General features: G+C 38.4%; 3 protein-coding genes across 8 annotated transcripts; 1 reads left to right on the top strand and 2 right to left on the bottom strand.

The window, feature by feature from the left end:
- Nucleotides 1-320: 320 nt before the first annotated feature.
- LOC116766070 (transcription factor RFX3) lies at nt 321-16,369 on the bottom strand. 5 transcript variants are annotated; one of them, XM_061521790.1, is made up of 16 exons: nt 16,157-16,369; nt 14,397-14,485; nt 14,062-14,160; nt 13,333-13,420; nt 12,789-12,872; nt 11,077-11,161; nt 10,019-10,230; nt 8,694-8,944; nt 7,831-7,994; nt 6,653-6,878; nt 6,090-6,281; nt 5,793-5,903; nt 5,018-5,190; nt 3,700-3,856; nt 3,079-3,302; nt 321-2,266 (listed from the first exon to the last, which is right to left on the bottom strand). In XM_061521790.1, the coding sequence occupies exons 2-15, from the start codon at nt 14,424-14,426 to the stop codon at nt 3,090-3,092; spliced, it is 2,085 nt and encodes a 694-aa protein (XP_061377774.1). In that variant the 5' UTR covers nt 14,427-14,485; nt 16,157-16,369; the 3' UTR covers nt 321-2,266; nt 3,079-3,089. The 5 variants fall into 5 exon arrangements, with proteins under 5 accessions (XP_061377774.1, XP_032511615.2, XP_061377775.1 ...); XM_032655724.2 differs by having other exon boundaries at nt 3,700-3,829; XM_061521791.1 differs by having other exon boundaries at nt 12,789-12,839.
- An 808-nt stretch (nt 16,370-17,177) lies between these two features.
- On the top strand, nt 17,178-18,787 carry LOC116765625 (ubiquitin-like protein 4A). The gene is made up of 2 exons (XM_032655172.2): nt 17,178-17,386; nt 17,458-18,787. The coding sequence occupies exons 1-2, from the start codon at nt 17,339-17,341 to the stop codon at nt 17,866-17,868; spliced, it is 459 nt and encodes a 152-aa protein (XP_032511063.1). The 5' UTR covers nt 17,178-17,338; the 3' UTR covers nt 17,869-18,787.
- LOC116765624 (uncharacterized) lies at nt 18,786-25,308 on the bottom strand. 2 transcript variants are annotated; one of them, XM_032655170.2, is made up of 10 exons: nt 25,140-25,308; nt 24,632-24,846; nt 24,386-24,535; nt 23,602-23,690; nt 22,325-23,422; nt 21,758-22,026; nt 21,406-21,516; nt 21,188-21,275; nt 20,224-20,322; nt 18,786-19,894 (listed from the first exon to the last, which is right to left on the bottom strand). In XM_032655170.2, the coding sequence occupies exons 1-10, from the start codon at nt 25,275-25,277 to the stop codon at nt 19,779-19,781; spliced, it is 2,373 nt and encodes a 790-aa protein (XP_032511061.2). In that variant the 5' UTR covers nt 25,278-25,308; the 3' UTR covers nt 18,786-19,778. The 2 variants fall into 2 exon arrangements, with proteins under 2 accessions (XP_032511061.2, XP_032511062.2); XM_032655171.2 differs by having other exon boundaries at nt 20,230-20,322.
- Nucleotides 25,309-25,587: the final 279 nt, after the last annotated feature.

The following is a 25,587-nucleotide window of genomic DNA, read 5'->3' as shown; positions in this document are numbered from 1 at the left end:
GAGATACAACAGATACATATAGAGTAGAGATGCTTACAAACTAACATTTATTTCCACGAACGACGCCCAGAATACAAAGTAAGTGAAAGCTCCCACATCCTCCAGCTCCATTATAAACGACTCGTGTATCATGAGCGCGGCGTCCCGGCGTTGGTGCTACCACTAGCGACCTTCAGAGAGACCGATACCTTACCTAGCTTTGTAAAAAGATAAGCTCGTGTTGCACACCGCCTGTAGCTAACCAACTACTCCTTCACAACCATCAACTATATATAGCGTTAGTTTGAATGTCGAGCTTGGGTGCTTGGTCGAGCTGGGTGCTTGGTCGAGCTGAAATTTGTTATTTCAGTTTATTTTGCTTTAAACAGCATTGTCGTTTTTGTTCAGCAACAATGACAAAAAAAAAATATCACAAATAATATATATATATATATTTTTAGATTTATGTTTTCATTGGTATTGTAAATTTACCCTGAATAAATGACATTCTCGTGCAAAAAGTTGATAATAATTGATCAAAGAATCTGAAAAAGATATTTGTGAACGCCATCTCTCGGATGAATATAATATTTTGTTTATATTATTATTGTTCGAAAATTAGCTGCAGTCGATCCGTTATATCAAGACACTCCCAGCTGTAGCACATTACATTACACGTATATTATATAGTGTGTAACGACTTTCACGTGCGAACTCGACTCGGTTCACTCGCATGAAACCGAGTTAAGTTCGCCTCCACTACAAGTGCTGTATTAAAACAAGCTTATCGTTTGAAGGTTGAAAATTTCTAAACCATCAAACACTTAACACACCTGCAGGCGCGGGCGAGCTGTCGTGGCGGCTGTTCGTGTTTATCACTAAACCTTAAATATTGTCATCGTAACATACGTCTAGACCGACACTATGCTAGTGTTGTTTACCAGTAATGACTTACAGCTTCATGTGCTGGACACATCGAAATATACATTGATGCAAACTACCGACATCGATTTAACATATAGAATTAATAGTTCAATAGAGAATTACGACACGAGGTAAATAGCGATGGAATCTCAAACTCAGCGGCGACGATCATTAATCCTAGAACACAACCGTACAATGACACATAGAAAATATATACGTATATATGCATTATTTATAGGAATGTCCAAAAGAGGAACCTCCTTCCTTACTTACGTTATAATTATATAATATATTAAAACAGTTCCTTTAGCATAACTCCACATAATATTTGTCACATAGTGTAAACACAGCTTAATATTCTAAACATCCACATACATATACAGCGTGTTCTGTTTGTGAACTCCGGATATGTCGGTAGCCGAGCTACTGCGCCTGATATGTCCATGTTGTATTGAGTTGTTTGTGCGGTCGCTTCACAATAATGGCACTTATATTACAACTGCATATATTTATATTAAAAATACACTTTATGACTTAGACGGTACGGTAACGGTTATTTTAACACTTCAAATGGACAGAATCTTCTCGACGACTACGGCTAAGACCAGTTCTTGATCTGATCTATGAAGTAGCTTATCGTTATTATATTCCAGTAAGTACCAATTACACTGACTTCATTTTCTTAAATACATCATCTACATTCTAACGCTAGTGTATGTACAATGAGCAAAGTCGTCAATCTTTGGTAAACTAAAAGCTAGGACGTGCATTTATTATAAGCGGAGTGACACAAACATATTTATATTTTTGGGCTGATCAAAATTATTATAACTACAGGGAACACAATATATTATGTACTTCTATATAAACTTATTAAAGACTACACAAGCGTACCCCATACAAGAAAAGAAAGTGTTGTAAGTCCTCAATGGATTTTTCCACACATTTCTCATAGCAAAGCTTTGGTATAAGCACATAACTAGAAACTAACACATAATTTCTTAATATTACAGACAAATTTACTTCTTATTCTCAAGATGCATCAGTCCCCAAACACTCAAATACACTTAGTGTTAAATGTCTCAAGTATCATCAAGTTAAAACTATTCATATTAAGTACATGTTAAGACATTACAATCATCCAGTTATATTTCCCTATGACTAGACGGTGCTGTAGTCCTGTGCGCGGTTCATGTTTAGAGAAGCTTGGTAGGCATTAAACACTATCTCTCATTACAAAGACATGAAGCAGTTACAGAACATATGACAAGTATTACACTATATAGTCTAAACATAAACGTCGAAACCAACAGTATGCTATTTAAGTTCCAGCTGTTGGAAAAGTAAGCTACACTCCGCACACCTGGAAAGAAATAACAGCATTAATATGTCATATGTTGCTATTAAATACATCTGGGGAAGCATGTGGTTTCTAATTTGTCTGAGAATATTAACTTTTTAAGCTGTTTAAGAGGCAATTCATTTCTCCAGGCTCTGGGACAGAACTTATGACAGATAATATGCGAGGCCTGTACTAAATTCATCGTTAGCAGGTTGGGGTTTTTGTGAGTGTGATTCATTAAAATATGCAATAAAAATTTGTTTCTGATATAATCTCTGGGTTAGAAGCTACTAATATTGCAGCTCGTGATTCAGCCGATCCCTTTCAAAGCCCTGGTCCTGCTGGAGGGCTTAATTTATCTGAAACCTAAAGACTCGCTGTAAGCTTATGTTTTTTATTTAGATACCAGACATTTTATAACATTGGAGCAGGATATGTTCATCGCTCCTTCATGACATCAACCCCCCCCCCCCGCCCCCCATTTTTATTCCTTTCGCTTGTTCGTGTCACTCACTGCGCAGAATTTAGTTCCATCTTGTTCTAAAGTTTGCAGGACCTGGTTTAGTTTATAGTATACGCTGTAAGTGGTTTTAGAACCAGGAAATTGATTTTCCAGCTCAATAATGAAATCTTCACTTATAGAAATCTCGATCGCAGTCTGTCATCCATTGCAGCATAACTAGCATTTGTCCTGTACCATTTCTGCTGCAGTCGCCGTTTGGTCCTTCCGAGAAGGTGGGACGAATTTTTGTTTCCACTTAAGCTAAAAATCATTCGTGCCCACTATCGTAATAATATTTCTTATACCCTATAATATACAATCTACGTCTCACCCATCATCCAGTTAGCCTCGGTCCAGGCGGGCCCTCTTCTGCTCCCTCTCCTCGTGCTCGTCGTCGTCGTCCTCCCACTCCCACTCCCCCTCCCCCTCCTCTCCGTTCCCCTCGCCGTCTCCGTCCCCCTCTCCCTCCCCGTGGTCGAGCCCCTCGTCCACCATCTCTCCGTTCATGTCGTCGTCTTCGCGGGGAACCTCCTCCGGCAGCTCATCGTCGTCATCCTGTATATTAGTTATGTACATGTTACAGAACTAATGAATGACATAAAGGAATGAAAAAGTAATTTTAAGAGATTTTTCTACAAAAACCTCAGTAAACCAAAAATAACACAGGGAGAATATACACTGTTTGTACTATGATACTCATTAAGATTTCACAATATGTACTTTTAAAGTTTTTTGTAAATCAAAAACTAAAAAACGTAACGTTCCAGCTATGTTTAATATTTCACTCAGATGCGACCATTTTTATCAAACATACACAGTTTTTTGAACAATCGCCTCTAACTCTGTGTTGTTCTGTCCCTTAATTTTTACCATTAATGTATTAAATCCCTTATATAATGATTTGGTTATTTACAAATAAATTTTAAAGTAACACAGTGCGACCATAACCCACCATCGCTCGCTGCATCACAGCTATGGGCGGCTCCTGGCGGTGCTCGGCCACGCGCCGCTCTATGAGGAAGGAGACGTACTCGTCGTACAGCAGGCGGATCAAGTGGAACGACCCGAACGACGCCGCCGACCTGACCACACGCGACGACACTGAGAACCTGCGCATCCCCTCCACACGCACCGCCACACGACACACACACACACACACCACCGCCGGGGAGGGGAGGGGAGGGGACCCGACGGCCGAACCGAGCGGGGGCACTGCGAGCTCTACACATGCTGGTACTGGTCGACGCTAACTACAACACGCCGAGCGGTGTGCTGAGGACTCGACGTGAGCCGAGCGGGGAGGGTCACATGCGGGCGGAGGAAGCGACTACGACTAGCGATGGCTGATGGTGTGGTCATGATGTGTGCGTTGTGATCACGGTACACGTAACGCCCATGACTTATCTTTATACACTACTCTGTGTTTCATCGAGTCTTTGCATCACAGTATGATATTATTTTTGTTTCACAAGTCATAGGCATTTTAATATAAGTAATAATTTAATCAGTATGAAATTATATATCATTTTGGTCAGTACTCCATGGTGTTTAATGAAGGGCGGGTGCGGCGTGCGTCGCGCGGGGTGTAGGGCACTACTGTTATCTTTCGCACCTCACTCCACTGGACTCGTGTTATTTCTACACATCCTACACCCTACATACGAGTCAAGTCTTGTGTCTCTACAAATCGTTTTGCCTTTCCCTCCGCTTCGTTTGACACTACTCTCTTTATATTGACAAGTATTGATAGTATATTGTTAGTGCGAGCTGTTGTTTATATGAGTGCAGGGCGCCATTTACCGCCCCGGCCGCTCAGAGATTGCGTGTCTGACAGCTGTCGATTCGTTACTAGTGATGTGATGTGAATGACAAACGCTAAAAATATTGAGCAAAGTTATTTACTGCATTTTTAATGCACGTCTATTAAGTTAATCTAAATTTTACTATTTTTATAGGAATTATTTTTCGAGGGTAATGAAAACAAATTTGTTAAATTAATAACATTCCCTTACAGTTACTTCGTCGTTTGGTCACATCACTACAAAAACAAACGGTCGACATAACCTTGAATCGGCGCAATTGACAAGTGACGTTGTTTCACTTTTAATGGTTAATAAGTTATTTAAAATTTGCCGTCAATTGTACTCCAGTTCAAAGTAACATCGCGCAGTCGCTCGCGAGCCGTCAGACAGGCAATGTAATTTCAACCTGACGGTACTTTGGCTGTATGTAACTATGTATACACACACAGCGCACGCCTATGTTCGTACCTGAGCGTGAGTTCCCTGATGACGAGCGAGGAGTAGAAGGACCAGTCGAGCAGCAGTCGTCGCGCACGCGGCGTGTAGTCGGCGCGGCGCTCGTGCGGGGCCAACGCGGCGCGGACGCAGCTCTCCAGCCACGACGCCCACGACTCCAGCGACGACCCGCGACCGAGGCGGGCCTGCGGGGACAAGGATGCACTCAAGAGATGGTCGACGGACAAAACGTTTCACTATCGGGCAAGATTTGTTCACAGTACGATTAAAAGTAATCTCTTTTTGTTGTACCTACACCACGCTTTCTTATCTGGTTTCCTCTATCAAGAGGGTTTTCTTTTAAGGCATCACACTTCTTTTATAATAATGTAACTATTTATTCTTTTGGTACATAAATAAATAAATAATAATATGCACAATCAATTCTTGACTATGTGATTAGAAACGAGGACGACTGGTGCGGACCGGGGAGTAGTGAAGACTGCCGAGTAGCTTATTACATTTGTTAAACGTCCTATCCAGGCCGCGTGTCACGCGTGTTCAGCCCTGACTGGTGACGGGTCGCAGCTTAGTAAACATTGGTATACATATTTTTTCTAAAATCGTAAATTCTTCAAACTGAGATTATAATTTCAATCTGAGAATGGCGGTTACTAATGGAAAAATAAAAATATTAGAAGAATACGAAAACATTAAGTAATGTTACATGTTTTGTGTGTGTGTGTGTGTGTGTTTGTGTGCGGGTGTGTGTGTGTGCGTGTGCGTGTGTGTGTGTCGCATGTGTTACTTTAAAGTCAGCCTCGAGGCGGTGCGCGGTGGCCGCACTGCCACAGGCGCAGGCCCAGGCCGCCTGCTCGCGCACCACGCGGAAGTCCACGCGGTTCAGGTCCGACAACATCTGCAACATATATAAGTCTTCATTTTATGATCCTCTAAGTTACGCTGCACGCGTCAGTCGGGTCAGTCAGTGGCCTGCTACTTAAAGTATTCCATATCACGATGAATATGAAAATACTCTTAATATGTACATTATGTGATACGGTTTGTATGTGAAATGATCAATTGTGTGTGTGCGACGTGTGACCTGCTGGATCTGATGGTGGTTGTTGAGGACGGCCCGCGCGGCCTGCGCCAGGTGGTTGAGGGAGGTGTAGCGCCTGAGGGCGGCCGACAGAGCCCCCGCAGCCAACGCCTGAGCGCGCGCCGCTGGGGCCGGGGCTCCGGAGGACCCCGACGACAGCGCGCCCTCCAGGCTCTTGGCGAAGTTACGGATGGCCTGGAACCAGGGACGAGTTGATGAATGTGACTGACTAAATAAATAGTACAAGGAAAATTTTAATTTGTTTCTAATTAGACTTCACGCTAACGACCGCATAATGTATAGACTTGTAGAGCTCACAAACAAACGGCTGGTAGCGACAACGGACACATCCGTCTGAAACAATTTAACTTACGGACGGCGATACATTCATCTGACACTTATCATGCTACTGAAGGGAATAGTTAAGATAGTGAATACTGGACACAAAAAGTCCGGCAATGCAAGTATCGCCTCGACTGACCCTGGATTTCCGTTTTTATCCCTTCTTGCATAATCTTCTGATCAAAGTCACCATCAACACGTGGGTCCAGGTGTGTGAAGATTACCTGTGTGAGTTGTGAGGGTATGGGCCTGAGTACGTCGGGCAGCAGGAGGTCCACGGCTCGCTGGTGCAGCTCGAGCTCGGCCCTCCTGAGCCAGGTGCACACGTCCCTGCGACCGGCCAGGCGGGCCCCGCTCCTGCCCACGCGCCTCCAGAACCACCGACGAGAGCGCTCCGCAGCTCCCGTGTCCAGGGACGCCACGGCCTCGAGGAACTCCACCCCGTGTTGCCTGTGTATAACACGGTTTATTGATAATCGTCCAAGTCTCCGGCCCAGGGATCGGCTTGTGTCGGATGTGATATACTTAAGAACCTCCAACGCAGTCGCTACAACACACTCGCACACGGGATCCTAGCGCCAGCTGTTACTGTCTTGATTATATCATATTATAATATTTCCACAAAGCCAAGTATCCATGACTTGTCCGTCCGAGGCGTCGTCTCCAGCGGAATCATTTTCAGATTAATTTATGTATTAAGTTAGGAAGATACTCATCATGTCTTCAAGTTAGGCTTGAAAAAATATATCACTGAGTGAAGCGATGGCCCAGAGCGGAGCGCTATACTAGTGAATCAGATTATACACACATGCAGATGACCTTAGCGACCGATCGGGTCGAGGTTTGCTTTTTGTTCGATGGTCCGGGTATCCGGGGTGGCTTTTATCAGAATTTTTTTTTATCGGACCACCAATATCGATATTAGGACGGAAAAACTTAACTCGCTCCACTCAACTTGTACGGAGAGTTTCGTACATAATAAATGCCCATTATATCGCACAGAAAATTCTATCACATGGAAATGTACTCGCAGACATATTTTGCCTTTCATACAGACAGCTGTTGTGTGTCACAATATATTCATTGGGTACAGAATTCTGGAGTTTGTTGGGCTTTCCACATACTTGTATTAAAGCTAACGGCACGGGGATTCCGACCATAAGATAGTGCTCAATAATAGAAAGGACAATGAACTGAGGGATATATTGAATTTATATTTGTATTACTCGACTACCCTCATATGTACGCTGGTATGATTCTTCCGCTGGCTGACTGCAGCCCTTTTAGGTTTAATAAGATCAAGAATATTACAATAGAATTAAAAGTTTAGATGAAGTAACCTCATCTCTACTTCTGCAATTGTCACACTCTACTGATTACATGTAGTGTAATATTTCTATACCTGTGGTGATCCCTGAACTGCTGCATCGCTTCAGGCGTCACGTCTGGCGGTGGGTCGTCTAGCTGCAGCGGCGGCGGGTCAGGGGCGCTCACCGAGCCCAAGTACTGTCTGTGAGCGATACCAGACAGACCCACGGGACTCTCCGGCTCACGGGGACGGGATTCCTGGGTTGGAGGATTAGTTAGTTTTGATTAAATAACCTGCAGAAATATTCATATATCTCCAAGTAACCTCCACCTAACAAAAGGCTTGGAAGACATCAGCTTTTTAACCTATTATATCTATTTTTAAAATGACAGCCATAGGGTCTACTATATAATTCGTTTTGTTTCATGTAGGACACAACCGAAAGTTGTAAGGTGCGGGTCGATACAGTTCAGAATTTATTTAAATAAGAATAATACAGAGAGCGATTTTCAAGTTTAATAGAGCATTGTTATAGTAGACACGCAGAGTCCAACGAGAATTGAAATATGAAAAAAAATGCAGAAATTTATCTTAGTTTGACCACCTAAATTTATTTGAACTTCCTGACTGCGAGTCGTTGTATCCTGAACATTAATTATTCCGCTTATCAATCAATCACATTACAATGCGACCCGAGACTCCCGCCGGAATTATTCACATAAAACTAGTACATTCGGATGTACTACGCGTGTTTTTATTACGCTCGTCACCACGGTCGCTGCTAAATAGCCGAAGCGTCGGCAGTATGTAGTTCACAATAATAAAAAGTGCGTACTACATCCGAACACATTAGGTTTATTCCAGCCTGTATATGTCAGGTCCGTATTGATGTGAGTTATTAATGCAGTATCTACCGTCAACAATACATCTAGTAACGTCAAGTAAATCATTCTCACGTCTGACGAGTGCGGTTCCTCGTCTATCTTCTGTACGGTGGGCGGCAGGTCTCGAGGCGCGGAATGCTTCGCCCTGATGCCGTAGTAGTGATACTTGGAGTTCCCCCGGGTCCCGAGCCGGCGGGTCCTCAGACCCACGAACACCGATCTGATGAGCTTCCCGAAAGACGCCGCGTTCACCGGCTCCAGGCGATGTGTGGAACAGTGACGGAGGTAATGGGCGTACAGCGTCGAACGCGGGAGAGACACACCTGACACAGCGATATACTGAATACAGTACGATAAAAAAGATGTCCTCATAGATGTATGTATGCAGCCTGGCCATAAACAATGTTCAATTTAAAAATAAAAAACTTCTTTTGAATTTGGAATCTCTCATTTTTAGATTATTGTCGTAACTATTGAAAAATAAGATGTGTTTAAAATAAAGTGGAGCGGTAAACAAGAGACCGGAATCGCTTTGACTGTGTTATATAAGTTAGGTATGGTCTATGGAGATGAACACAATTTTTTAAATACAATACGCTTGGTTTCAGCTGAATGTGACCGGGCTGTTAATTGGTACAATTAAACCTCCTTTGTTTGTGAGAGAAAAAATGTACCCATCCAGTAGTACATACGAGAAAGGCGATCAAAGCAACAAGAGATTTCAAGAAAAACTGACTGAAAGCAAAATATTTTATCTCTTGAATTGAAGCATCACCTAGCACCATGTCCCGTGTTCCAAAAAAATACTTAGTACTTGCACCCTATACAAGATGAACGACGCGTTTATAAACTGAACATTGACAAAATACGATGCTAACATCAAAACGACTACGTTTAAAGAAGTACACAAATGCAGGTCTTAGATTATTTTTACGGATGAGAATTTTTTTACGATTGATAATTATTTTATTTAATAAAACACAGGATTTATTCCAAATGCCCCAAAGAAACTCCCCAACTAGTCAACTAGTCAACTGAGTACAACTTGGGCATTGCCCTAAGTGATGGTTTTGTAGGGTGGCAGCTATGAAGGATGACTGAGACATAGGCACAGCCATCAAGACAGCATTCCTCAGAAAGTAGTCAAGCCCGGAACAACACGGATTCAATAACCAGGAACGGTCCGTTTAGAATTACTCGTTTAGAATCTATGGAAAAACTAATGGTCTTATGTACAATATAATGTAATAAGTATATAAAAAAATTCTATACATGTTTTTTTAATTCAATATTAAGTCATCGTTAACTTGGCACCACCTTACAGTCAATAATCGTCGTATTTTTATATCATTAAGATATGTATGTGTATGTGTGCATGTGTGTGAGTGTGTGCGTACCTTCGGCCGTCTCGTAGTGATCCAGCAGCCACTGCACGGTGGCCGGCGGCATGCGAGCTGCTGGTGCTGGCGAGGCCGGTTGTTCGAAGGTGAACTCAGCCGGCCAGGTGTCATCGGAGGCGGTGACCGCTGTGACCGCGGTCACGGCCGTCACCGCGCCGTCCGCGGGCACGCTCGCCACGCCGTACACGGGATATGAACGGAGGGTCTCCCTGGACAAGCGGACGAGGAGGGGGAGGGGGGAGAGGATACACGTTAATATACACTAAGTGACGGAATAGCCATAAAGCACGAGGAATTGCTGCGGTTCGAAATGGAAACATGGGTACTTCAACCGGCTCATCTTTTTGCTGAGTTTATTTTACTCGCGGAGATCCATACATGCTACATTGATCCTACTTGTCACTTAGATGAAATCAACCCAGTTTCTACTTTCAGACGCTCAAATATAGTTAGGATTCCAGAGTACATGAATTTGCTACAGCTAGCGCTTGACTCAGCGAGAAATAATGGCTAATTTTTACTTGTCTGACGCCCTAAAGCCGGATAATGCTGATATCGTATAGAGTTGACATACTGAAACTTTCATTACAGGTACTGAAAGATTATACACGGCAGGAATCCGCGGGGAAATTTCAATGGCTGTGCAAATAATGGTATGGATGACGTCATCCACATGTAATGAATACATTTCAGTTCGTCTTTATTTGTCTGTATTTTAACTTTCAGCCACTGGGTATCGCTTTGGTGATGTCGGAACCCAAACAAAGGCGGGCCTTGTATGAAACGAGAATCATTCATTCACATACATTCTTTCATTCCAGGAACCTCATCTCGTAATCATCTTAATGTCAGCTTTTAGAGTAAGTAAGTCAAGTTAAATTTTAACCCACTCATAGTGACGGGAGTACCGCTGCTATAACCACTTGCACAGCTATGTTTAAGTAGATTTAGTTAAAAATAAGTTATTTAAAGAGTGAACATTATCGTGTAAGCGTAAAATCTTCATTTTTTCGGATAAGTTTTTTACGCTAGTACAAAATATACAAAATACATACATATGTGTCTGATGTCCTGTCTGTGCGTAAATCTCCTGCGGCTCCACATACTGGACGTGATAGTTGACGCCGTTCCCGCCCTCGCCTGTAACAGATAACACTCAAGAATCACCGGACACGACGTGGGCATATACTGCCCTCGCATGTAATGTTAGGTGTTAGACCAATTCATCATCCACATGCAAAACGAAAAAAAATATCCGCTAGTGATGTCCTTAAACACGATAAATTATGACACCCCACCTAAATATAATGAATGTATGATTAGTCTATAATATGCAATTATAATGATGTATTAGCATTGTTAGTGTATGTAGTGTCTGTGTCTGTCGGTAGGCTCGGACTCACAGGGGTAGTAGGCTCGGTACCTCGGCACCTCCATACCGGACCAGGTCGCCCGGGCAACTCGCGTCTCGCAATCCACAGACGGTCGCCGCACGCCGGGGGCGGAGCGCTACCCTACACCACACTCTACGCACTGCACACTGCCGCCGCACACTTATATACTTTATAGCTACGTACTAGCTTACGCGATTGACGAGTTTGGATCATTCAAATTTTATTACCAACGTATTAATTTTAAACAGGACACTAAGAATCTTTATTCTATTCGTTTCACCGACTTCTCTATACGACAAATTGGACAAATTTTAATCCCGGTATTAATCATAAGTAAAACTAGATGTCTCGGCCGCGTCACCGGCATAGAGATGAACATCTATCGTTGTATGACAAATACACTTGATCAACAATTATATTGAATGCTAAATTCATCGTATAGCTGGTGTTGTCCTACCAGCCGCCGGTGATGCTGCATCTCTCTCACACTCTCCGCCCCCCCCCTCAATTCGTCTCCCTCTACTCCCCCCCTCCAGCATCATTCTCGCTCACTCTCTTTGTCTCACTCTAACCTCCCCCTCCTCCGTCTACACGTCTATTGTTATTATAAAACGTATGTATACCCTTTATGTATTGTTTGATATTAATTTATAGGGTTGTAATACACCTGTCTTCACGAGATTGATCAGACGAAAGAAATTGAAGTCTATAGAACGAAAAGGTCACTAATATATTAAATTTATTTAAATGTTCATAAATTTTAAACCGCTGTAAAGATATTGAATTTTTAAATAATATCGCTGATTTAGTAGAACGAAATTTGTATTAAAATAGCGATGTATTTTATCAAACTGAACTCAATTAACCCGAACATGTGTAAATAAAAAATCAACGAAATATATATAATAATATGGAGTTAGCCCTCAAAGTGTAATAAGTATATAACACATTAAAAACGTAGACACATAGTGGCGGAGCTCGTCGGTCGCAGATCGCAGCAAGTGGCTCGCGTCACATCAAAGGTAACCAAGTATTATCCGTTTTAATAATCATTCAGGTGGATAATCCGAGGGGCACTATTACACTATTGTACTGTTGCATTATCAAAAGTTTCATCAAAATCGTCGTAGGGTGTCCAATAATAGGGCAGGTGGGGCAGGTGGCATAATGACATCCAAGCGGAGGGTAGTCTGATTTCGGGTACATCAAAGACGCCGCAAGTGAATCTCATTGTTGTCAGATTTCGTTTTATGATCATGCGCATCCATCTATAAGCCGTATGAGATCGGAAGCGTGGTCTAGGTTAGTTTGCGATGTTTGTTATTTTTGTTATTTATACATATATATAAAGCGTGTAAACAAAAGTGACTTGCTGTGTTGATCGCGCGGCTCGGACTTCACTGTCGTCCCCCAGGAGTCCCCGTCTGTGCACGAGGTGCCAAATATGGAATGTACATCTATCCATCACATTGATTGTTAAGCTATTATAACGAAACTAGATAAGACGGCTCACTTAACTAGAGAGTATGTACATATATATTTATGTTTTGAACGACTGTTTGACATGTCTTTGAATAACATCTATAATTAAACGATATACGAGTACTAAATGCATGCATAAGTTACAATATAAAAATACGGTGCTTCAAATTATTTTTTATTTAAAAATACTTTGCAAGTTCAATTTTATATTTATCTCTAAATCCGCGAAAACAGAAAAAAACTTATAATACTCAATAATATATATGACATTCACAACAAATACCGCTATCCTTAGAAGCAAAATTAATTGAGAGAAGATAAAAAACGTTTAAGCTTACACACAAACAGACATATATGTGTGTGTGTGTGTGTGTGTGTGTGTGTGTGTGTGTGTGTAGGTGTTTGTTTGTGTGTGTATATGTATATTGTACATACTTGTGACGATGTATGTGTGCTGTGCCTCCGTCGTGGGACTGGAGTGTCCTGAACTGTCTCCGTTGACTTCTACCACCGTACTCGACACCTGCCAGCATGGACTTCACTTAGTTATTCATACACGGATCTATCCCGTCCTCACTATAAACATCACTGTATCCTTAGTACGGGTTTACACTTTACATCCATATTCTCGGTTCACCTTCCATCCTTTACTTGAACACCGATAGTTGTGACGTCATTTATAAGTAACTGAACATGTTTAGACAATAACATAGCCTATATACAACAAATACTGGGTCCCGAATTAGTTTAATAATAACAATGTAAAATCCAAAATGCTTTCGTAGTGTACTTTGGAAGGAAAAATTTTATTATAACTTCATATAAAAAAATGACCTTTCTTACATATTAAAAAGATAATTTTACAGCTAATACCTTAAAAAGGAAGCTCAAGATAGCATTATAAGGAAGTACAAAGTGATTTCAGGAACTGAAATTTGACTTTAAATGATGCTCATATGAAAAAAAATATAATCAAAGATTCTAAAAGTGAGTGACAATAAACGGGAAAAATAATGCTAAGTCATAACCCTGGATACGTATATGATGAAAGACCTGGGTGGTTGACCAACGTCTGGATCTTTATAACATTGGTACAGGTCTATGACCAACTAGACTAGTAAGGTATATACTCCTATCATCTCAGCACTAACTGTACGCCCTCACCTGCTGTATGGCGTGTTGCAGGTGGATTGAATTAGGGAGCTCCGGTATAACGATCAACTCACGCACAGCGTCCGGCGAGGCGCCGCCCGCGCCCGAGCCCTAGGTTAATATTATACGTATAAAACACTACTAACTATACTTACATAATAGATCTATATAACAGAGCTTTGAAAGATTTTATTATTTATCTATCAATCGTAAATTAACTCAAAGTTGCATTTTAAATGTAGATATTATACAATATATTCATAGTACAATGTATATTCACACTAACTATAAACCGAGAGAATGTCTACGGACAGGTTAATAATTAGTGTAATATGATACAATGTTACCTGTGAGGGCGCCGCTAGTCGCGCCGCCATGACTGGTGAAGCGGGCGGAGACGACTCCACCAACACTTCGTCGCCCGCGCACTCAAAATCTGCAAACATTATAACACTCACTTCACATCAGATACACACAAGACAAACTCTCCATTAATATATATATATACATACATATATATATATTAAATAATCTTGTATATAACTAAAGAGGTTAAAACACACAATTTATATATGTAAGGCATTTTAATGTTTTTATTAATATAACACAAAATACTTTTTATAGCTATGAGTATGTGTGTTATAAAATAAGATTGTTTGTAATATCAGTGTTTAGTGATATAGTTCTCATTGTACAAAACCACTCATAGTAGTCATAAAATCAAGATTTTTTTTCATATATATACAAATTTATAAAACAGAAGTTAATAATAAAACAGATTGAAAAAATATATAGACAGGTAGTTTTAAAAGGGTGGAATTAATATTGTATTTACCATCCCCTTCATCTCTGCTCTAATTAATTGGAAATTTTATCTCCCCATTACTGTGATACCTGTATTTTGTTATTTAATCCCCAACTAGCATGGGATTAAAAATAATATCAGCCATGATACCTTTATTAGAGATAATTGATATAATGCACAGGATAAGCTACTGTATATATTAATATATAGATATGAAACTTATATGATAATATTAAAGGTAACATGTTCCACACATCAAAACTGTAAAAACATAAATTATCAAAAAATACTAACAAAAGTTTACAAAACAAATAAATAATTTACAATTCTCCAAACAGCTTAAGTAATTATGAGGCAGAAATGAAGCAAAAATTTATACAGTACAATATATGTTATACATCATAATAAGAAAACAAAATTATCTCAAAGTGAGATGAAATTCAATAACATTGCATAACACCGTCCAAGGTGATAGAGATTTTATTGATCTGTCCCGAGCTCTCAGTCGAGTACCTGGGGAGTGTAACCTGGCAACACCATCCCTCATCCCACAATACTCACTCTCCAAGTAGAAAACGTTCTCAAATCCCATCTCCGACATTTTACACAATTTAAAGAACCAACACAGTCACATTATGAGTCCAACTATATTGATCAAACTGTATCTAGGATACCATTGATACTTGTGAGTGGGGGTTTGCAGGTGACGCTTGGCCGACATCACCTGTCATTTGTGTTATGCACCGCTGAGCAATTACACCCCAATGTAGATAAGTTAGCAGTTATTAAGTTCACTTTGTGTCATGTATTTTAAAACTTATAATTGGCTCTCATATCTAGTTGGGTGAAATCATATTTTGATTTGACAAATTTTGGTCATGTTGGACTTGATTTTTTTTAGTGTTTTGTTAAAAAACATTTATTATTTGATGTCTGTTTGTAAGAACAATGTAATAAAAGCTGATTATTCAAAGTCTCAATTGGATAGGTATTGTAATATATTGTTTTTAACGTAATGGGGGAATTTAAGTTGAATGCGTAGGAAGCGGTCTAGACAACGCTACTTGTACCAGGCACCGGTAACCCTCCTGTCCCTACTACTTTGATATATACGATAAATTGATACGCATTTGAGTATTTTGAATTGATAAGCCATAGAAACAGGGGGAGCGATTTACGACAGTTCTATTTTTGAAATCGGCCTCATAAGACGGATAAGATTTTATATCAATTAAATGGCGAATAATATTCTTTATTATATCGCAAAATAAGTAAAATAAAATTATAATATCATAAACCCACCTGCCAGCCATTCTACTGTCAAATAGCTAATCACTTGAAACAAAAGCCAATATCGGAATTATAAAAGTGGACCCAAGAAAATTTGTAAGTAATTAAGGATTAATCAGGCGGTTTTATAAGTTGTAACCAAAATTTTATGTAACTCATAAAGTGTTGTTGTAGCTACACCCGTTTCCTAGGCTACGGTGCCATCCGGGCCACAAAAGTCAATCGCAAGCTATAAGTTTTGAAATACCCAAAAGAGGGCGCTCTAGTAGAAACTATGTTTAACCTTATAAACCTTAAAAAATTAAACCTAACTATTTATTACAAAACATACTAAGTTAAGTTTTATAAAGAAATACCTGTAACGACATAGTAAAAAATAAAGTTTAAAAGTGTAAATAAACTTAATCACTCTGGCCGGACAATATTTTATAAAATATTAAGTGATTTTTATTAATGTTCAGTATTTTATTTAGCGTATAAACAAGTTATATAAAATATAGTTAAAATTTTAGTTAATGTTTTTAATAACAAAATAATACCTTCCACATCAACATCGTATACATACACGGTTAAGTTTGTACCGTCATTTACATAAACAGCTTCACTTTTCGTTACTTCACCCATATTATGTTAAATCCAAAAATTTATTTCAATTTATATACATTAATTTAATCAAGTATATTAAATTTGACGATCACCTTGGTAATTAATTTTATTTATCTACAAATAAATAACGACGGAAAAATTTGTTATGCGTCACTTATATTTTCTCTATTTGCAAGTTTAAAATTTAGATGGCCAGAATTATAAGATGTTTAATGTTTTCCAAATAACATTCTTTTTTTCAAATATATATGGTTATAATTGTAAAGCACGTATTCCTAAAAACTCTGTTTTCAATTCTTGATGGCAATATTACTATATTTTGTACAGTTATGTATGGTTCTCGAAAATGTTCGACACTGGTAGAAATTGTATTCTGGATCAAAAGTAAAATAAATGTATGATTGCAACACCGTTCCATAGAGCGTTATCTACATTGATTGAAATGTCATTTGTCATATAATGAGACACCAAAATATCTTTGAAAATTGAAATGATTATTTTTGATTTTTAACAAAAAATCCAACGTATTGAATGTTGTTTTAATTTGTAAAAACTATATAACAAACTGAATCACAATTCAGAGTCATCATGAATATCATTATAAAACAATTAAAAGGTGGCGAGTGTTGTCTAGAGGTATAATACAATTCTTGTCGTATATGTTTATCACGCTGAATAAATTCTAATTTCCAGATTTACATTTTCAGGTATCTCCGGCGACAAAAATTTTAGAAATTAAGAAACAAATCGCGACAGAATTGAGGATACCTATTGAGGAACAGAAATTGCTTCTGTTAGGGCGAGCTCTAGCAGACGATCAGACGGTTCAGTCTTATCCATCTATCAAAAATGGAACGAAACTAAATCTTGTGGTGAAGAAACCAGAGGGCTTATTAGAAGCTTCTATTAAATATTTTAAAAAGAATGGTATGTCAGACACTGAAGCAAGGAATGCAGCTAACAATTTGCTACAAGTAGTTGATGAAAAATTCAACAACTTATCCTGGGACGACGTTGAGAGGTTAAGTTTTGACTGCATGTTAGAGGAATGTGGCCATCCGCGGCCCACAGTGGATCCTGACCAGGACATGGATTGTGATGAGGCATTTGGATTGTGACCAAACTCTCTCAATTTATTGCAATTAATAGAATGTCTTTTTGCATTTTTGTAATTCTACTTAAAAAGAGTTATTGCAATAGATTTTACCAGATCCTGAAAGACAAACAATAAAACCTAAGCTCCATTGTGAACTGTCCTATTTGTTAATATGAAGAAATGAAGAGTGTATATAAATATATAAAAAATAATAATTAGATTCTCTAACACAAACCATATTTGGGAAAAGATATGTTTTTAAACTGAACTTATTCTGTTTTATAAGATTTTTTTTTTTTATTGGAAACAGATAATACAGCACATTAACTTATTTAACTTCCCATGACTTTCATTTCCATTCTGATGTTTAGGTTAAATAGTATCTACGAATGTTGTAAATATTTTCTCAAATAGGAATACTTCTTGTATTAGACTAAGAAACATTACAGAATAATTTGTTGAACTTTTATTAAATGTTTCTAAGATTTCCCCAAGTTGTAATAATATTAGAAATCACATTTTTTTTATTTTAAGTTAAATAAGTCGTCTATTTTAAGTAACACAAAGATGAAATTGAAAATGTAACTATTGATTTACAGTTAAGTATAAAGATCGTAATGTGTCAATTTGTTGGATATAAGCAGCAAATAATATGTTAGGATAAAACATGATTTTGCTGTTTTTAAAATTTATCTGTCAATGTTTAAACCATTAACTAGTCCTTGGAGTCTAGGAGCTCAAGACCATGTGTTTGCTTGTGATTAGGAATGTTGAAGACGTAATATAATTCTCACTGATTACTTCATTCTGGTGCTCATTGTGTGGGAATCTTATTAATGAATAGCAGTTATATCGTTTATTGCTGCACACAATATAATTTGGCGTTACTTTGTATAAGGTTTTATTCTCAATTACCGCGTTTAAATAAAACATTAAAAATACTGAAATGTTTATCATTTTATTGTTTCAGTTTACATCTATGTATGAAAGACATACTTATGGCAAGTTTATAAATATTTAGTAATATACTGATTACTAATGAATTAAATGCATTTCTTTGTGACACTATCAACCCGGCGCATTCAGATAACAGTGGAATAATTTATAAAAAAATAAACATTTTTGACAACTCGGCTTGGTTCAGCTTAAGACAGCAATGTTTCAAAGTATCCCTAAATAGAAATCCAGTCATAATAAACTTACTTCAATATACTACAAATATTACGTATAAAATGTATTATATACAGAGCCAAGAGAATTTAAATTAATATCAGAAAATTAATTTGCTGTTTGTTTTGGGAACTATTTTACATCGAATGGCAATCAAATAAAAACTGTTCAGGCACTTTGCTTAAAACAACCCCTAATGTTTTTTTTATCACAACCATACAATGAGCTATCAATCTACCCTCAATTTTATAACATTGCATTTCCTCTCATACTGTATTTCAGTACCAACACAGTTGTCAATTTATTTTGTTATTTGTGTTGTTCTGTGAATGTAGAGCGTAAGTAAGACAACATCTCAATAGCCTACCATTGATAAGAGTTAGTTTAACTAAAATAATAAATTTAATGGAAGTTTTCCGAGTAAAATTTCTACATACATTAAAGAAAGGAATAGACTAGAAAGTGTTAACTGTAATGTATAAGTGTGATTTTCTTTAGTTACATTAAAAGAGACAACATTCAAATTGATTTCTCCGAACATATAAGTGTAATGTTAAGTATTTCGATATAATATCATTAGTGACTCCTATTCAATAGATTCGTACTGTCCATAGTTATTACTAGGACATGCAGATCTCTAGCAGCCAGCAGGTGTACGTGAGAGCTATGACGTAGGTACATACGAAACGTTCATTACCTCTAACTAACACAGTAAACGTATAATGAGTTTTTACATATTATATATTTAATGCATGTTCATTTTCAATCGTAGTCACTGTCGTTATCTGACGTCTCGGACTCGGACTCCGAACTGTCTGGGTGGTTCTTCGTTATTTCTACACAGTTGTCTACATCTGTCAGTCTCTTAAGGGATTTACCTGAAAAAAATTAGGGACTTTTAAAGATTTTAAAAATACACAACCGGTTAAACGTCATATCTCTGATGGATTTAAGAGATAATACCATGACTTGCAGGTTTTTATTGTGGACACATCGCCAGCATTGTGTAACTGTCTGTGATTGAACACAATGTCATTATGTTTTTTTACATCCTAGTGATGTTAAGAGGTCTTTACACATTACTGATGTTAAGGCGTCTACATATACAAGTTATGTAAAGACGTGTTCACACACAAGTGATTTTCTGTTCTCACACATTTATATTAAAACTTCTATATGATAATGTATGTAGTGTCGGTTTAGTTACCGTTACCGGTAAGTGTTGAGAGCAGCCGAGGGTGGTGATGAGGACCAGCTACGGCGCCGAGAGCAGCCGCCCTCGCCCGCGCTCGCTCCACACCTGACGCTGGAGTCACAAGATATTGATTTAATTTTTATTATAGCGACGCAGATATCTACAGTAATATTGCACAATACAGTCGGTTGTACAATCTTATTATATGGAACATAAGATTGAGAGAGCTTCAATTTTACTGCGCTATATTTTTTCAGTTCACCGTTTCGATCAGTTCAGTCACGTGAATGGTTTGTCAATCTTTTTTCTAAATATTATTGAACGTTTGGCTTCAAAGAGGGCATTGAATATGATTGCACAATAAAATATTGTAGGTGTATGGGCCGCCTTATATATAAAATAGACGGTACATAGAGATGTGTGTATAGAGTGCGCCTTCACATAACCGACCTCAAATTTCATTATAATAACTTCCTCGATCCAACATATTTTTCGTAATCCAGTTGTTTTGTCCGTGAGAGTTAATGTGAAGTGTACGTTAAAATGCGAACAATATTTTATAACGAATTTTCAACCCTTAAAAAGTTTAAATAATGACAAATCAAAGTGTTTATGAAGTTCCCAGCAACACATGACCCCTGACTTATAGTAATGATTCATGTCGCGACAGGTCTCGACAAGCTTCCTAGTTGACCCCGTCTTTGAAATTACACACTCAAATAATATATAAAATGTAGGTATCCGCCTCAATAAGTACTCTATATTACGGACACAATGTTCCAGTGTATAAAACTATATTATAACCCGATTTTAATTAATTGTACATAAATTGAACCCACCATCATAGAACTCGATTTAACGGATCACTTCAAATAACACAGATTCACGTTTTGTTAACAGAGGTGCTACATCAAGGTACTGTGTATATTATTATTTAATTTGTATATTATTATTTAAATTCTCTATTCCCACGCACCTCTGATACCCTCGTGACAGGAATCCTCGGTCATGGACACCTTCTCCGTTCTATAGACACCCGTCACCAGGTCCCATACGAACAGACACTGAAATGTAAACAGATTTATATTAATGAATATATGAATTAAAAGACAGATGTTAACGAATTATTGTGGAAGTTTTCGTGTGTGCGTTGTTCATGTTTACGTGTTTATGTGTGTGTGTGTGTGTTCTCACCTCAGCAGAGTACTGTCCTCTGTGCTGCAGACAGGCGGCGGCGGCGTCGTCACAGGCGGCGCACTGTCCACAAGAAGCGTCCTCGCTCGCCCACAACCACATAGCGCATAACTGTGAATACACAACACTATTAATACAATGTGAATACTTATATTGGCCGAGTAATCAGTGCGACGTTAGGAACTGTTAGACATATATAAATGTGTCAAAGAAAGAACCTATGTATAATTTGTGTCCGAAAAAGTATCTATCAAAATACAAGCTATTTAATACTAATACCATATACGTTACATGCAATAATTTGAAAAGCTTTATTTTTCGTATATAATATTTGAAATATGGCAACACTGACCCCCGAGAGACATCCACTGGAATGACAGACGTCTATGACATGGCAGCCCCAGTCGAAGCAGTATATGAACTTCTTCCCTTTCAGCTGACAAAGCCGGCCGCACACCTCGTTGCAGAGCAGCTCTGTATCGAGCGATCGTTGGCGAGCTCTCAGCGTGAGCTTGTCGCTGGTGCGTTTCTCCCAGGCGCCGGCGCCCACGGCTTGGAGCGCCTGGCCGGACCCTTGACCGCACAGGGGCAACGCCACATGGTAACCTGAGATGCAATCGTCTGAAAAAACGCACGTTTTTAAGTAACATACGATGAAGAATGTTAAGGATGTCTGTGATTTCCATGTATGTCCCGGAGTGCTTTGATACTATCACTGTGAGGTTCTCACTAGCAGATGGTTTCGATTGTCGTTATTTTAGTCAACGCAAAGCTTTTACAGGTTAATAACTATTAAATTTATGCACGACATTCCTCTAGCGCCGGTTCGTTGGGCGCATCCATAAATAACTTTAATTTTTAATGTTGACATCGGAATCTAGCCGAGACATGAGGTGGCCAGAGGTCACACAACACTCACCTTCCGAATCCGTTATGATGGATGTGATCTCGTCGTCGCTCTCGAGGAAGTAGCGAGTGAAGAACTTGCTGCATTTGGAATTCCCTGAATGTACCAGGTAAGGATCCTGCGGGCTGACGGGGCAGTCGGACAAGGTCTTGGACGTGCTGTCGTGCACGGAGACCGTCTTGAGCGAGCCGTCGTCTAACATTTCCATGACTCTATATTCCGATTCGCTATTCCTATCCGATTCTAAGGAGGTGAGTTCTGAACTCTTGTCAATACTGGTGGTGGGGGAGGGAGGTCTACTAATCTGGTTGTGCGCCCTGAGCACCACGCTCTCCACGGGCGGCGACTTGGCCCGCTTGCTTTGACTCTTACTAGTGGACCCTGTGTAATATTTCCTGTTGCTTCTTAAAACTCTAAAAGGAACAATGTTTTCGTTATTATCCTCTGAGAATTCGTATTTCTTATCAGCTAACCGTCTCTTTCTGAACATACTGAGTTTCTCACACTTGGTCTCCGCCTCTTCTACGAACTCGTAGGCTTTTTCCGCTATCGTTCTATGCGTTTCATTAAACCTGGACATGCTCTCCGCCGGTCTCCTTCGGGGGGACCTCAAAGGCGGGCTGATCAACGTTCTGATGGATGGGGAGGGTCCCTCCCATTCTTCTATCAAATTATGTGATATCGAAGAGGCTTGGATGCATAGCTCCTGCCCAATAACGTCAGGTAAATGTACCGGTCGGGACATCTGGTAGGGTTCGACTTCAAAGTCTGAGAAGTCAGCTAGAATGTTCTGCACGACGTTGTTTTGGTACTTGGGGGACTGGAAGGCGGATACGTCCGATGCTGGAGTACTGGGAACTGCGTCCACTACTTTTATGTCTTCGCTGTCGAGCAGACTAGTATCTTCCGGCGGGTAGGTCCTCTCCGCGTCCGGCTTCACGAAATCTATTTCTAGTATGTGTATGAAGTCTGTGTATATAATAATTTGATTCGAATACGCTAATTGGACGACCGGTTCGTACATGCTAGAGTCCGACGTACAAAAGAAACGAGTGTGTATCGCGAAACTGTGCTCCAGACAACGTTTACTCCAACTTAAATCTGTATCATCTGGAAATACAACGACATTCTTAAAATAATAACACCAGAAAACCATTTCGATTATTTTTTAACACTTGATGAATGAAAAACACTTGTGACAATTGAAAATGAACTTTAAGGACTAAGAATTAAGAAGCAATTCCTCATATATTTTGATTATTTTAATAAATATGAGTTGCATGCATTACCTTCCTCTCTTGAAATAGCTGAACATTTTCTACATCCTAAGCGAGGTACTCCAATAACACTGAGGTAGGATCGTTCTGAACATGAATCCCTGAAAAATAATTACAAGTTAAATATAACCTTTTAATTGTTAAAAAGTTTAAAAGAAAAAACATGTATGTATGTAGTACTCAATTAAGATTAATATGCTGAAGTATTAATAACTACTATTCATTTTCCCCTATACCTCTGTACGAAAATTTCTGTATCAGCTTGTAAGCATTACTGTCTCTTGTACAGTCTTTAGGGATATTTAAAAATAATTCAATAGCAAAACTATAGAATAATATTCCTGTCTGATTAATAATTTTTATGAGACACGAATGGTTATACATCTGGCAACAATAACTCATTGTGGTCTTCGTGATAAGTCACACATGCTTTAGTTATTTTAAGTGACATTGTATTGTACTAAGAGTGTTCTTACAACCCCCCTTCCTGCCTCTTTTATTTTATCAGTTATACTACAAGGATTTCCCACAAGGGCTGTATATTGCGAAATAAAGTTGTACAAGTCTAATTCCTATTTTTTATTATGTCTGAGAGCAAAAAAATATATATGTTACAATAATGGTAGATATTATATTTTTATAATCTATTCATTCATATGTTACAAATAAGAAATGCATACATAATTACCCCTATGAAATATAACAAGGTCGATGCATATAAAATGTCGCCTTGACATTCTTTAGATATAAAAACTATTATAATATATTATAGGGTGATTACACACTGGATACTTACGATATACCATAGACAACCAGCACGCCTGGATTGTGTTTCCACTGCGCTATGGATATGGTAACTTTACTATCAACGCAGTCATCACCAAATAGTGGTACACTGTGAACTGGGCGAACCACTCTCCCCGGCACCCACGATAGGAAATGGAGACTAGAAATACAAAACAATATAAATAGTTAATCATTTGAATTAGCAAAAAATTTATTTATAAGATTATGTTTACTATAACTTTTAAAATATACTTACGTGAATTTGGAACTTTCTCTAAAATATACTTGGGTATTACAACTATAAGTAAAGCTTAACAGGTACTGGCCACACTGTGAGAAACCCATAAACACATGCTCCCTTAAATACTGGATAGGGACAATGTCCATGAGACAGAAGCGAAGCCTTGCTGGTATTTTATCAAATATCTTGCGAGATTTGTCATTTGTTTTTCTTGAGGTACTGCCATATATCTAAAAAAAATATATGAATAAAATTTTTTTTAAATTATTTATTTTACTAATAGTTATTAAGATATTTGTTTTTACGAAAAGCTTTAACAAATCGAATTTTTGAAGTTATTAAAAACATATCACATTATCTCCCGATTACCTATTGAGCATTTAACAAAATTATTATGAAATAGTCGGCTAGCATATAATTTTTTAATATCCATTTTTCTACAGAGTAATTTATTTTATAATTCAACACAAAATTATAAACAAAAATATCGGGGTCTCCAGCGCGAGATACAGTTTAAGCTTACCTCCCTATTAAATAGCTTATAAACGATATTATTGCTACTACTTGAGCTATTCGATGAACTATTATTGTTTGTTTCAATGATTCCATTTCCAGTTAATGAATCTAAATTATCAGATTCATCAAAACTAGAAGTATCCATATTCGTTTGTTTGATTGCTATTTGCTGCTGTTTTGACAATTCAATCAATGTTACAACTATTTAAAAATAAGACGATGCTAGGATAGTTTTTTTTTTATTCCAAGCGTTAATCTTGTGTGGTCAGTAGGTTAAAACCTAACATCCTACAGAATAATACTTTTAAAATGTATATGAAATTGATTGACTCACGTTAACTACGACATATTTTGTAAATTCATACCTAACAAAAATTGCCTTTTAAATATTGAGTAACACATAAAGATTTAACCATCATAAGGATAAAAACTGTGAAACTAAAATCCCTTTGACA

This window comes from Danaus plexippus, chromosome 11 (assembly GCF_018135715.1).
Source record: "Danaus plexippus chromosome 11, MEX_DaPlex, whole genome shotgun sequence".
In the NCBI taxonomy this organism is placed as follows: domain Eukaryota; kingdom Metazoa; phylum Arthropoda; class Insecta; order Lepidoptera; family Nymphalidae; genus Danaus; species Danaus plexippus.
Note: the sequence above shows the minus strand (reverse complement) of the source record. Positions and strands in the feature narration are given on the sequence as shown.

Bases quoted from the DNA above. Each gene is read 5' to 3' on its own strand.
- LOC116766070 (XM_061521790.1), bottom strand. From the start codon at position 14,426: ATGGCGGCGCGACTAGCGGCGCCCTCACAG. The intron at 7,995-8,693 runs GTGAGAATGATT...CCTCCAACCCAG, and splicing joins AGGAACCGCACTCGTCAGAC to GAATCCCGTCCCCGTGAGCC. The intron at 5,904-6,089 runs GTCACACGTCGC...TATATGTTGCAG, and splicing joins ACCACCATCAGATCCAGCAG to ATGTTGTCGGACCTGAACCG.
- LOC116765625 (XM_032655172.2), top strand. From the start codon at position 17,339: ATGAATATCATTATAAAACAATTAAAAGGTGGCGAGTGTTGTCTAGAG. The intron at 17,387-17,457 runs GTATAATACAAT...TTACATTTTCAG, and splicing joins GTGGCGAGTGTTGTCTAGAG to GTATCTCCGGCGACAAAAAT.
- LOC116765624 (XM_032655170.2), bottom strand. From the start codon at position 25,277: ATGGATACTTCTAGTTTTGATGAATCTGATAATTTAGATTCATTAACT. The intron at 24,847-25,139 runs GTAAGCTTAAAC...TATTTTTTTTAG, and splicing joins ATAAGCTATTTAATAGGGAG to ATATATGGCAGTACCTCAAG. The intron at 21,517-21,757 runs GTCAGTGTTGCC...GTGTATTCACAG, and splicing joins CCAGTGGATGTCTCTCGGGG to TTATGCGCTATGTGGTTGTG.